The sequence below is a fragment of the Eurytemora carolleeae genome, unplaced genomic scaffold (genome assembly GCF_000591075.1).
Source record: "Eurytemora carolleeae unplaced genomic scaffold, Eaff_2.0 scaffold575, whole genome shotgun sequence".
Lineage (NCBI taxonomy): Eukaryota > Metazoa > Arthropoda > Copepoda > Calanoida > Temoridae > Eurytemora > Eurytemora carolleeae.
Window position 1 is genome coordinate 7,907 of NW_019396602.1, and position 13,930 is coordinate 21,836.

Consider the following 13,930-nt stretch of genomic DNA (forward strand, 5'->3'; position numbering starts at 1 on the left):
AAAAGAGAGGATCAAGCTTTAATCTCGATATCCACCATTCTAAAGTTTTCAGCTCAAATAAATTTGCTATTCTCGTACTTGTGCGTTAAACCAAAACAAGAGAAGCTACAGGGTCACAAAGTCGTAGCAGTAATATTGCATAAATTTTACCTTCTCCCGATATTTGTTTATGTTTATCAGATTATTTGTTGTACATGCATTCCCCCACCCTGGCCTCGTCCGTTCCGTGTGACGGTGAACCGGCGAACACTGGCCGGTAGTTCGGTGACGGTTTTACAGTTACCGGCGAGCGAAATTCAGTCGCGTAACACCAGTGGACACAGCACATTATCGGTTAGATACATAGATAGATAGATAGTGATATTTTTTATTTACTGCCTTTTCTTACAAAATCAATCTGGTAAGCTTTTTTAATTCTCTGGGTTTTTTTTAATGTTTCCATTATAAATTATGGTTTGTCTATACAAATATACAGGTTGTACGATTTGGTGATAAATTTAGCTTAAACTCTTACCCCCTTTACTATTATAAAAAATATATTTGTTAAAACTGTTGGGCAGCATTAAATTTTGTTGTTGCATATTTGGTTGCATCTGTAAATTTATTCTTTTTTATCAATTCATTTAAATTATCATTTATAAGTAATATTTATAAGACCAAGGATCAAATTCAGCCTTTTTAATCTTATGAGCTTTCTGTCGCCATTTTAAGTCTCATCCCTTGTGGATAACCCTGTATACGTACATATATTATAACTCCACATAAATGTTATTTTTGATTAAGAAGACATGAAACATCATTAATAGTGAGATTCTAAAATATATTGAATTTGAAGCTGATTCTTTATAAATATATATTTAGATATATTCCACAGAGGAATACATACACAGAAAAATTAAGAATTTCCAGCCGTTTGAATATTTTTAGCCCCTTTAAGCAAATAGATTCTAGTACAATAGATGGCAACGTAGAATTTGTACTCTCTCAGTACAGCTGTATTCTGACATCACAAGTGTCAACTCAGTTTTTGTGTTTAGCAAAATTATTATTAATAGTGATACTTTTAGAATAAAGTGCTTATCTTACAGTAAAATAAGTTCAATTTAATATGTTCTTTATTTTCTCTTTTTACACTTTTTTATTTAATCCTGGAAAACACGTCAACTATAGAATTGTGAGAAAATTTCGTTTTCCTTGTTATATTTGACACTTTGGTAATTACTTGGTTTACTTGATTAATTGGTCAATTTCTCTGTTGCATCCTATTGTAATTGAAAATCTATTTGCCTTTGAGTCTTAAAAAGGAGTTCAAAGAGTACATTTTGTTGTAAATGTTTACATAATATACGCAGTACATCACAATAATTTACATTATGTTAATTGAATGTAAATTACAAAAGAATTGTAATCGTCTTCCATATTTACCTGTTTCCTATTTCTCTATCTGTTTTTCTATCTGGTTATTTATCTGTCTATCTATCTGTGTTTCTATCTGGTTATTTATCTGTCTATCTATCTGTGTTTCTATCTGGTTATTTATCTGTCTATCTATCTGTGTTTCTATCTGGTTATTTATCTGTCTATCTATCTGTGTTTCTATCTGNCCCCCTCCCCACCTTGGGCCCTATTCAACTAGTTCACGCAATAAACTCTTTAATAAGTGTGTCTAATTTTTAATAGAATACATTCGCTGTAGAAATTATTTAGTTGAAACCATTTTATCAATTTCTATAAAATATTTCCTTTCAAAATAAAAATGGGGTCGATTCAGATTCTATGGTTGTTACCCTCGATCACCAGGGAAGATACATTATGACGATCTTTAAAGTTTTCTAATCCCGTTATCTTTGCAACCCAATGGCGAAAACCTTTGATTTTTTTAAAAACAGATTATTTTATATAAAGAATATATAGCTTGAAATATCTAAGGTCTACGACATTGGGTTGCAAAAATATAGAGATTAGAAAATTATAGTTTGCGGCAAAGACTAAATTCCTTTGAGATAACCAGAAATAGGACTTTTATACTCAAGTTATGACTTTAAATAGTTCTATGAGCATAGAACAAAGCAAGTGAGCAGTGGACACAGAACCATTTAAGTTAATTAGTTATTTAATAAGTGTTTAGTAAAACTATTTGCTTTGTAACTACATCAAATACACTTAAGTGTGGCTGTAAAGTCGTCTTCCTATTCCACAGTTTTTGGTAATCACTGTAGTCGATTCTTAAGTCTCATTATTTGTGGGAAACCCTGTACTCGAAATACACCTTTTTATAATCAATATATTGTAAGGCTTTACAGCAATATCTGTGGTTGAAAGTATTTAAAATATTTTAATATTTTAAATTAAGCCAATCTTTTATTTCCGTAAAAATATTTTTTTTTAAATTGCGGGTTATTCTTAGCGCTAAAGGAGAATTAAATTTTTTTGTGAAAACGAGATATTTTTATCGTTATGACTTAAACACTGCTTAATTTACTTAATTTATGTAAATTTTAAGTTAATGATTTAATTACAGTAAATGAGCTGGGTTAAAATATAATATTTTTGAGGGTTGAGATGAAGGGGGGGGGTCAGGGAGGATGGAAATAGGGGTGGGGTTTGTCTGAAAATTACCAGAATTTCATATATAACTGATGTTAAGTTATTTTTGTATTACAAATGCTATTTTCCAAAGTTTGTTAATAAAAATTTAATTTTGTCACAATGATACTTTTTAATGTTAAAAATAAACATTCATTTTAATTTTGTGAATTTTATTAAAAAAAGTTATTCTAATTGAGGTTTTCTTCACTATTTTGTTAAAAATGGAAGTTAGAGAGAAACTAAAATTTTGACAGCTTATATAGTTAAATAATTTCCTCAGTCAGATGTAGACTCTAAATCCCCTGGAAAAATTCCTGACTGCGCCCCTGGAAGGTATAGGACGGAACGAAACTAAGAAGTGTGCATGTTGTTTGCAGGAAATAAAAAATCAGAGGAAGTAAAATTTTCAAAAATTTGCTTCCGACAGTGTATAAAAATATCCAGATATTACAGGAATTGACAGAACAAATTTGTTCTCTTTTTTATGACTTTCAGATTGCATTTCAAAGAAAAATTGCTCATCAATCGTAAGACAATTTTTATTTCTTTTAAAGATGGTTAAAATTGACAATACAAACAAAACTGGGTTTGAGAAAATCGAGATTTAAAAATGTTAAAATTCCACACCCTTGAAGGTGGGGGGGGGGGGGGTGTAAAAGCTAATAAAGGAGGTAAATTACTCATGGTTTGATATTTACTGTGTCTTCTGATTTCTCTTGAAGTATGTGTGCTAGAAAATAAAATTATTGAAGCGAAGAAAATATTTGAAATTATGCAGTTGAGTGGAGACAATAAATCAATATCAATCAAAATATAAACTTTATCATAATTTTTTCTGTTCAAATTAATTAGAATAAAGTTATTATTAATTGATGAATGTATAATGGATACGATATATGAGATCAGAGATATATGAGATATGAGATATCAGAAGTGGAATCTGATATTTCTGACATACATTCCAAATGTCGTATGAGATATAAGATTTTCCTTTAAATGTGAGATATAAGATATGAGAAGGAAATACATGAGTTATTATATGAAATATGAGATACGAGATATGTATAATAGGATGTGAGATATTAGATATGAATTATGAGATACGAGGTGTGTTTGATGAAGAGTGAGAATTATATTGAACCTACTTTATTTATAGGAGAATTTCCGTGTTTAAAAGCTTGTAGGAAAGGAATTGTTGTTACCATTCGATTGCACCAATCAGCAAATCAGCTGTTTCAAAAACACCGGCTTTTACTGGCAATTTAGCAGAAGCAAAACAGGGTACCTCGGCCATCAAGTGTCAGAGCCAGCCCAAAAATACATTTCAAACAAGCTATTGGTCAAGGAAATTCTCCAAAAAATATAATAATTACACTATATTCGCATTCTTGAGATATTAAATATGAGATATATGATATATAAAATATGAAATATGAGATATGAGAGATAGAGAGTGAGATATGAGATGGAAATGTAAGATTTGAGATATATACAATGTCAGATATGAGGTTCGGATTATAAGATTTGAGATTTGAGATAATCTGAGATGTGAGATTTGACGACACAAATCTTAATCTTGGATTAGGCAAGAAAGAACTCAGAAGAAAAAGCTGGAAGATATTTAATTTTTGTATTATAAAGAACACAGCCATCTTGTACTACACAGTTCACAGCTATTTTGTACTACACAGTTCACAGCCATTTTGTACTACACAGTTCACAGCTATTTTATACTACACAGTTCACAGCCATCTTGTACTACACAGTTAACAGCTATTTTGTACTACACAGTTCACAGCTATTTTGTACTACACAGTTCACAGCTATTTTGTACTACACAGTTCACAGCTATTTTGTACTACACAGTTCACAGCTATTTTGTACTACACAGTTCACAGCTATTTTGTACTACACAGTTCACAGCTATTTTGTACTACACAGTTCACAGCTATTTTGTACTACACAGTTCACAGCTATTTTGTACTACACAGTTCACAGCTATTTTGTACTACACAGTTCACAGCTATTTTGTACTACACAGTTCACAGCTATTTTGTACTACACAGTTCACAGCTATTTTGTACTACACAGTTCACAGCTATTTTGTACTACACAGTTCACAGCTATTTTGTACTACACAGTTCACAGCTATTTTGTACTACACAGTTCACAGCTATTTTGTACTACACAGTTCACAGCTATTTTGTACTACACAGTTCACAGCTATTTTGTACTACACAGTTCACAGCTATTTTGTACTACACAGTTCACAGCTATTTTGTACTACACAGTTCACAGCTATTTTGTACTACACAGTTCACAGCTATTTTGTACTACACAGTTNGAAAGGCCTAAAAAATTTTTTATTCGCCCAGTGAAATTAATCAGAAAATTAAAAAACTTTCTTATTAAAGTCGTTTTTCGCATAATAATATCTGTTTCCCACCCGCAAAAAAATTTTCGATAAAAATTTTCTAGTTGTAACAAATTTTTAATCCCCCCAACTTGTGACCCTAATGGGGATGGGATAGCCGAACTAGCATTTGAAACTAAATTTTAAACTTAGAGTGGCTTTATCTGCCGCCCTGCGCTAAGAGCTTTACCATTCAGCCCTCCCCCCCTACCAAGGGCATTTTCTGTAATTTTTTATTTGATATCTTGATACTTTTACTTCTTGAAATAAAAATGACAGTTCACCAGTTTTAATGTTGACATATCCGATCCTTAAAGGGACTGTTAACCAGTTTTAGTGTTGACATTTTTGATCCTTAAAGGGACAGTTCACCAGTTTTAATGTTGACATATCCGATCCTTAAAGGGACTGTTAACCAGTTTTAATGTTGGCATATCCGATCCTTAAAGGGACAATTCACCAGTTTTAATGTTCAAATATCTGATCCTTAAAGGGACAGTTCACCAGTTTTAATGTTGACAAATCCGACCCTTAAAGGGACAGTTAACCAGTTTTAATGTTCAAATATCTGATCCTTAAAGGGACTGTATGCGTAATTTCAAGTCAGCCTTTATGCAAAGATGGCAATTTGGAAAAGTGTTTATTTCCGTGAATATCTCCATTGTTTCTTGTTAGCAAGAAACTCACAAGTCGATTTCGCAGAGAACTGCAAATGGAAATAACCAGTTTAAAGAAACAAACACATTGGTATCTAATTCATACATACTCGGACAAAGCTTTTACGGTTACCGTTTGAATCGGTCATTGCCATCTTTGCAATGAGGAAAGCTTGAAATTACGTTTACACAGTCCCTTTAAAATCCCTGATATGTCCATCATAATAATGATTATACAGTAGAAAAGAGGTGTGTAGAGAGATATCAAAGTTGTAAAAGTGGGCGGGTCTTTATCCAATATTTGAAGAATGGGCGGAGCTAACCAATAATTTCATGACGCCCCGAGCCTCACTGTAGGAAACGGTCAAATTTTTCTGAAAAATTGGTTTTTCTCCAAATTAACTTGTTAATATTGAAATAGTCTCTGTTCAAGGCTTTAGGTCATTAATAATTCTTTAATCTTACAGCTGACAAAACTTTTGGAAAAATGTTTATTATCGTCGTTTGTACATTACGTCATCATGCCAATTGCATTTGTTAAATTTTGAAAAATCGTGGCCACATGCTTTCTTCTCTTTTTGCTCCAACATCCAGAAACAACTTAAAATACTCACAATTAATGGCAGCCTAAAATCACGATTTCTTGGGACCTAAACTTGAAAAGCTTAAAGCAGTAGCTTTTTTTGTGATCACACTGTAGCTAGGAATTATGGGCGTTTACACGTTGTCAAGAATGAAGAATTAATTATTTTAAACACAATATCTCTGTTCAAATCAGTTCGAACCAATTTTCCATATACTCAGCAAATTCAACTAAAATTGCTTTATATCGGATATAAAACTATTTATTGTATTGTAAAAGTAAAATGTAGATTGGATCTTGAATTATATATATAGTAGTCAATTTGTTGAATAATAATTATCTTTATTTATATTATTTCCCCTTTCCACATATCCATTTCTCCTCTTGCCCCTATCACCCCCCCCTTCCACTTATTTCTCCCTTGTATTTGACAGCCAACTTATTTTAATATTTTTTCATTTATCATTTTCTTTAGCTCTGTCCCACTCTCAGCCAGCTTAAACACATTTATACAAACAGATTTCACGCCAGACTAAAGTAAATTCCACGTAAGATGGAAACCTTTTATTACTAAAGAGTTTTTGAGGAGAAAAAACATGTTTTGATTTTCTATATATGTTCCCAGTTAAATTTGACATATGCGTAAAATCAATCCTGGAGGAGCTACGAGGTAACAAAGCCATAAAAATGATGTCACACAAGTGAGATCTTCTCCCTCTGTCTAGTATACAGCGAGATAAATCATAAAGGTCAACAAAAATTTTAACGGAAAATAGTTTTTCTTAAAGTTCTAAAGTTATTAAAGTTTCTAAAGTAAAGTTTTCAACTGAACAGCGTATATTTAATACTTAAGAATATACTAAGAAGAAAGGAACTAAAGAATTTGAATATCTTTCCCTATAAATTTAGACCAGCACTAAAAATTGCAAATTTTCTTTTTACAATTTTTCAAAATTTCTAAGATTCTGTGATTCAATCTTTTTAAAATTTTAGATTTCGATAGAAATAATTTATTTACACATTTTTGTTTTTCTAAACTTTCAATTTTGAGAGAAAAAAGAATCGCGGATTTTTTTGGGCCATTGGAGTACCAAAAAAGTCACAAATTTTCAAAAAATATTGAAAAAGCACCAAAAGGAGAGTTGCACAAAAAAGTTACAATTTTGCGCCATGGTGCTGAAAATCACACTTGTTTTTGACTCACCCTGTATGTGTTTGGTTACAAAGAAGAATTCCAAACGTTTTGTATATATTATTAGTTTTTTGGAAACCGATGCTGTTCGGCTGTTTGAGAACAGACAAAAAGATAGCTTTATAGACAGATAGTTTGAATAATGATTTCGCCAGAATTGTGTTCAAATTTATTTAATAGATTTTAAAAGAAAAGGAAGGGCGTAGATACCAAAGCTGGTTGTTAAAGAATGGAGGGGGGGGGAAGACGTTGTTGATAGGAAGGGTAAGGGGAGGGAGNGGTGGAGGGAGGGGGGGATGAATAGATGAAAACCTTAGATAAAGATTAGTTGAAGGGGGATAGAAGATTATAATTTCTTGTTTTTCTTCCACAAGAATTCAGGAATTCAAATTTTGATGTTTTTTTTTGTGAAATCGTGTTCAGTTAGGATCTGTATAATTTTGTTGAAAATGTTTTGTTGAACAATTTGAAATATATAACGATATCTTAATTCATCAGAAAGCTGATCAATTAAATTTAGATATTTTCTAACCATTTTTCATTTTTTTTTAATTAAAAGGAAATCATATTTTTGAAAATATCATATCTATTCAGTGGCGTAGTGGGGGGTTTAGCTTGGGGGGGGGGGTGAACTTTTGGCGCGCGCAAGCGCCTCGTTTTTCTTTTTTTTCTGCACCCCCTAACGGTTGCTGTGCACCCCCCCTAAAAAACCCGCATTAAGAATAAATATTTATGTTTAAAACCTTTATTAACCTACCTGACTATTTGTCATCTCACCATAATAATCAATCATACAATCAATCAATCAATCAATCTAGTAGTTAAAAAAAAGAGCAAAAAACTTTTGAAAATATATTTTTTATTGTATTGAGTATTGAGATCATATCAATTATATTATGACTAGATTATGACTAGATTCCACTAGAAACAGTATTATTTAAATTTATGAATAGATTACACTAGAAACAGTATTATTGAAAGCTTTTTAACGATACCTAAATATGTACTTTGTGGCGCTTTGTGAGAGAAAAGATGGCCCAAAACATTGTTGATAAAAAAAAGAAAAATAAGATTAAGGTACAAGAAAGAATTTGAAAAAAATATCATAAAATGGAAAAATTGCTACATTGGCAATTGATAAGAAAAGAATATGTATGTAAGTTAATATATAAGGGCCACGGGCAGCCGTAGTACATTTGAATTTCCGAGCCAGGTCACCTTTCCGGTCCCAGTTTGTACTGTACCTAGCTCTATGGACAGGACAAGCCGGTGCAATAAGGTTGACTCGGTCGGACTTTATGCTTCAGATAGGTTGAATTTACTTTTACCAAAGGGGCAGATTACGTGGGGCCTGCCTCTGGCTATGGGGGGGGCATGTCTAAGGGGGACAAGGGGTGCATGTATCGGGGGTGCACAGGGGTCTCGTCCCCCACCCCACAACGCCACTGTATCCATTTTTGTTATTGTTTACCAACTTACCTGTACAATGTACAACATTATCTATCTATCTATCTATCTATCTATCTATCCATTTATCTATCTATTTATCTATCTATCCATATATCTATCTATCTTTCTATTAATCTAATTTGACCGATATAGTTCTATTAACCTTATTTAACCCGATGTATAGAACCTTTCTGCCTAACTGCTTAAATACCTTATTTGGGATTTGGATCACAATAGAATTCTAACTATATTATAGCAATCACTTGCCCTTCCCCTCAACCCCCCCCCCTCTGGCCTGCCGTTCCCTCCTGATAAACATGCATAGCCTGTATTCTTACAGAATCATAACATTTCTAATAATCTAAGTAACAATTTTTTGGAAAAGATATTACAGTTCTTAAAATTATCAATGTAGTAGATTAATAATCGGAGTTCGGAAAGTCAAAGATAACATGTATGTTTGAATCTGATAAATTGAATGTTTTTGAACCAAAAAAAATTGTCTAACCTTTTGTTTTTATTTTTAAACTCAGCTGGAGAAAATTTTTAAACTTTTCCAGAAAAAAAAATAAAAATAGGAAAAATCTAAAAGCCTGATTTAGAAATATTTTGCTGCTAATTTGGTAATAAATATTGATGATGACATCCCAAATTTATTTACAATTTTGAAAAACGATAATTAAGACTGAAATATTTTCAGTCAAATTATATCTGAATCTTTCAAATTAGATTTTTAATATAAACTGCCGTTTTAATGACTTACAAATTTGTCCAGACATGATTTAGAGATTTAGGTTGAAACTTTACGTAACGTGGAGGGGTAGGGATAGAGAGGGGGGGGAGGGGTCATGGTATCCAGATCTTTTGGGAAAATTTCACTAGCACTAAGCTTATTATATAATATAATTATATTTATGTATGAATAATACTATTTCAGATTGTTGGCTTGTATATGCACACACTGTATTGTCCTTCTACCATCTGCCTGGATTCAAGCATCTGCTCTACTGCCTAGTTTTGGCCTAGTTCCGCCCTATACTCAAGCATTGTGAATCGGAGGTGGATAAAATTTCTGCCTAGATGTGGGCATGAAATTGTGAAAATTAAATTGGTACAACGTATCTGAAAAATTCGCCCCCCCTACCGCCTACCGGGCAAACTTTGAACTAATTGTTTCTCCCCGTCACCAAGTTAAACCGCAATATCACCATGAACTCAATACACATTGTTGTTGTTGTCTTAGCAGCTGTCGTTACCAGTTGTCATGCGCAGTGCAATGATCAACAGCTGAACAAGGCCAAGTTGCGGTTTAAGGACTGCTTAGAGGACAAGAAGGCACACTTGCTGCAATTGGATTATGAGGAGGACAATGATATGCAACTACTTATATGCAGTGGACTCAAGGTCATCTATAATTACTAAGCTTCCAGGACGCTGCGCGTTCCTTTTCTTGCGCGCAATTTTAGCTCTTAACATGTTGCTCTTCCAGAGCCAATTTCTTTGTAAATTGTAGGTCGTGGATTTTTCTATTTAATTTTGCACATTTTAAAAAATAGTTTTTTTTCAGGGCAATTTTGTCCACTTTAAACCAAATTCATAACCATCCCTGAGGTCATGTTCATTGCCAAAAAAACGCTTTGACTTTTAAAGGATACAAACAAACAAAAAAGCAAAGTATGTATTTAGATAAAATATGTTCATCCTGTCTGTTTCTTTGGATCTCATGGGGTTAAAAAAGCTTTTTGGACCTCCAATTTCAATGACAGCTTAGAAAAGTTTTTAACACAGCTGTAATCGACAGATGAAAACACAGAAAGATCTGTAAATTTTTATTATTTCTAACTAAAAAAATTATTTTGTTTAATTATGTATTTTTATCATGAAGGATAAAGTTTTAAGTTCAGTGCCAAAAAGGCACTGAACTTAAAATATTCAAATATAAAATTACATAAGGGTAAATTCGTGGAAGAAGATGTAATAAACCTTGTTGATATTTTCAAAAAGTTTTTTCGTAACTCTTTTGAACATTATTTTTCAAATGTTTTTCTTTTCTTTTTTAAAATGATTTTTTTTGAGAAAGTGTCATAAGTATTACGACTATAATTAACAAGATAGTGTAAAAAACATTAGGTAGATATATTTTTAGCTAAATTTACAAGGTTTTGAAATTTTTATTGCCATCATCAAAGATTTTATTTTTAAACAATGTGGGGGGGGTGTTATTAAACGTCAAACATTTTTAAAGACATTTTTACGATCAGTAGTTCATGCTATCTTTACACATATCAAGGTTTAACAGCAGCAACAAAAATGCATACAGTGGGCCCATAAAACTGTGGGTTAAAGATTTTTAGTGACAGAGGAAAAAGTTTGACCAGTATCTTAGAAGTCAACTTATCGAGTGAATTAGGTCTGAGTACACTGCACAATTAGTTTTTTTGTTGTTAATTGCATAAGACTTTTTTAACCATAACGCATGTCTTACTTCAGTTTTTATATATCCACATTCTACATGGCATATTATTAATTTGGATCCCACACTATATAAAATCATTATTTTTTTTATGAATTCTTCAGTTTCCTCTGTTTCAGCAAAAATTCATATTTTAAGATATTTTTCATGTCTCCAAATATATATGAGCTTGAGGCACTTTTAAGAAGGTGCAAAGAAATATCAATAAACCTAAATAAATTGTTCTGATTTTATATTTCTACTTGTAGGAGCTGTCTACTGGTTGCCAGGAAGCAGTTAATGAGTTCTCTTTCTGTATGAGTAGAGAACATGTAGATCATCTCGTAGAGATTCATATCAATGCTATCTCAGGTAAATAAATCAATCAATCAGACGATCAATTAATCAATCGATATATTTTCCCTTATGCAGATCATCTCGTAGAGATTCATATCAATGCTATATCAGGTAAATAAATCAATCAATCAGACAATCAATTAATCAATCGATATATTTTCCCTTATGCAGATCATCTCGTAGAGATTCATATCAATGCTATATCAGGTAAATAAATCAATCAATCAGACAATCAATTAATCAATCGATCAAATTTCCCTTATGGGTAAAGCGCACATATATCATCTAGTTATAGAGCTTTATACCAATATCAGGTAAATCGATCAATAAATCAATCTATCTTTCTGTATGAGGAGAGAACATGTAGATAATCTAGCAGAGATTCAAATCAATACTATCTCACGTAAATAAATAAATCAATAAATCTTTCCTTATGATAAGGGAGCAAGTAGATCGTCTTTGAAGAGATTCATTTCATGATATCTAAATAAATCAATCAATCATTCTTTATGTATGGATAGAGAACATGTAGATCATTTGGTAGAGATTCATATCAATGCAATCTCAGATCAATGAATCATTCGATCAATCAATCATACTATCAATAATCAATTAATTAATCAATAAATTATTCAAACATTTTACGGGTAAGGAGCACGTATATCAACTAGTAGAGACACATATCAATGCAATTTCGAGTTAATCAATTAATCACAAAATCAATCAACCAATCAATTAATTAGTCAATTGACCAGAACCCCATCATATGACCTATGTTGTGAATAACTGATAGTTAATGATAAGATTATACGGTTGAGTTGTCAGTCAGGCAAATAAACAGATAAAGCTTAATTGCTAGTTCAGATTTTATAAACAGTGATCAAGGGCAAAGACAGGATATGTAAAAAAGTAGGAGTCCAGATAGGGGAAGTGAAATTTGAGGGAGGGGAACGGAAAGTAATGAATGTAAGGAAAAATTTCTCAACAAAAATAAATTTACTAGAAAAAGGCCTTAGAAAATAGGTATAGGGTTGAAATGAATGTTCATAGCCCAATTTTTCAATGCCAGCTCATTGAAAAAAATTAGATTGATATTTTTTAAGTTTGGGTGCTAGGAAGGGTTTAAAAAATGCCAAAAAATGGAAAAAAAAATTTACTATTTTTTACCTACCCTATTTATTGAAAAAAGATGTTTTTCAAAAAAATCCTTTAAAAATAAGAGTGCTAGGTCAAAAAAAAATAGAGGGTGGGGAGGGGGCGCCAACCCCCCCCCCCCTTGTTTAGGAAATGAATTGTTTAACAGTTTATGGAACTTTTTACAGTTTATATGAAACGTTCCATTAGATCATGAAACGTTTTAACAGTTTATGGAAGGTTTCAAAAGTTTTAGAATGTTTCAAAAAAAATGTTTCTACGTACAGTTTCAGGGCATTTACCTTTTGGTAGCAGTAGCACGTTCCAAAGTTTACAGGACATTTTAACATTGTCAGTACGTTAAAACAGTTTACAGAATGTTTCTAGGTATCAAAGCTATACATACGGAGCTAAAAATACATTTTTAATACAGAGACGAGTTTAACATTTTTGACTGTTTATCTATTTAGACAGAAAAACTTATCATTTATTCTAAATCTTTTTCTTACGAATAAAGATAATGAACAATTGAAAAAAACAAGAAAAAAAAAAAAAAAAATCAAAATCAAAATACAGATAAAATAAAGAAAACAAAGAAAATGAAAATTGGAAGAAAAAAATAAAAAGAGAAAACAAACAAAATGAAAATCAAAAGAAACAAACAAAAAGAGAAAACAAACAAAATTAAAATAAAAAACAACAAATAAAAAAGAGAAAACAAAGAAAATTAAAATCGGAAAAACAAATGAAAAAGAAAAAACAAAGAAAATAAAAATCGGAAAAACAAATAAAAAAGAGAAAACAAACAAAATGAAAATCGGAAAAAAGAAAAAACAATTAAATTAAACAATTAAAATTAAAATCGGAAAACAAATTAAAAAGTGAAAAAAAGTGAAATGAAATCTAAAAAAAAGAGAAAACAAACAAAATTAAAATCAAAAAAACAAACAAAAAGAGAAAACAAACAAAAAGTTTAGATAATCATTGTAGCTCATCCTTAAACCATTAAAAACAATTGTCAACATAATCCTTATCAAGCAATCATGTGCATTCAACCATTCAAATCATTCTTCCTACCCCTCCCCCTTCCTACCCCCCCCTCCTA

General features: G+C 31.6%; 1 protein-coding gene across 2 annotated transcripts in view; it reads left to right on the forward strand.

Annotated features, from left to right (window-relative positions):
• Window positions 1-311: 311 nt before the first annotated feature.
• The window catches only part of LOC111706159 (uncharacterized), a 17,601-nt gene continuing 3,982 nt past the window's right edge, over window positions 312-13,930 (forward strand). Inside the window, exons 1-5 of one of the 2 annotated variants that reach the window (XM_023478946.1) lie at window positions 312-400; window positions 9,820-10,286; window positions 11,604-11,706; window positions 11,767-11,802; window positions 11,863-11,898. In XM_023478946.1, the coding sequence (XP_023334714.1) occupies window positions 10,092-10,286; window positions 11,604-11,706; window positions 11,767-11,802; window positions 11,863-11,898 (370 nt within the window). In that variant the 5' untranslated portion in view covers window positions 312-400; window positions 9,820-10,091. The remainder of the gene's footprint in view (window positions 401-9,819; window positions 10,287-11,603; window positions 11,707-11,766; window positions 11,803-11,862; window positions 11,899-13,930) is intronic. The other variant, XM_023478947.1, reaches the window with a different exon arrangement.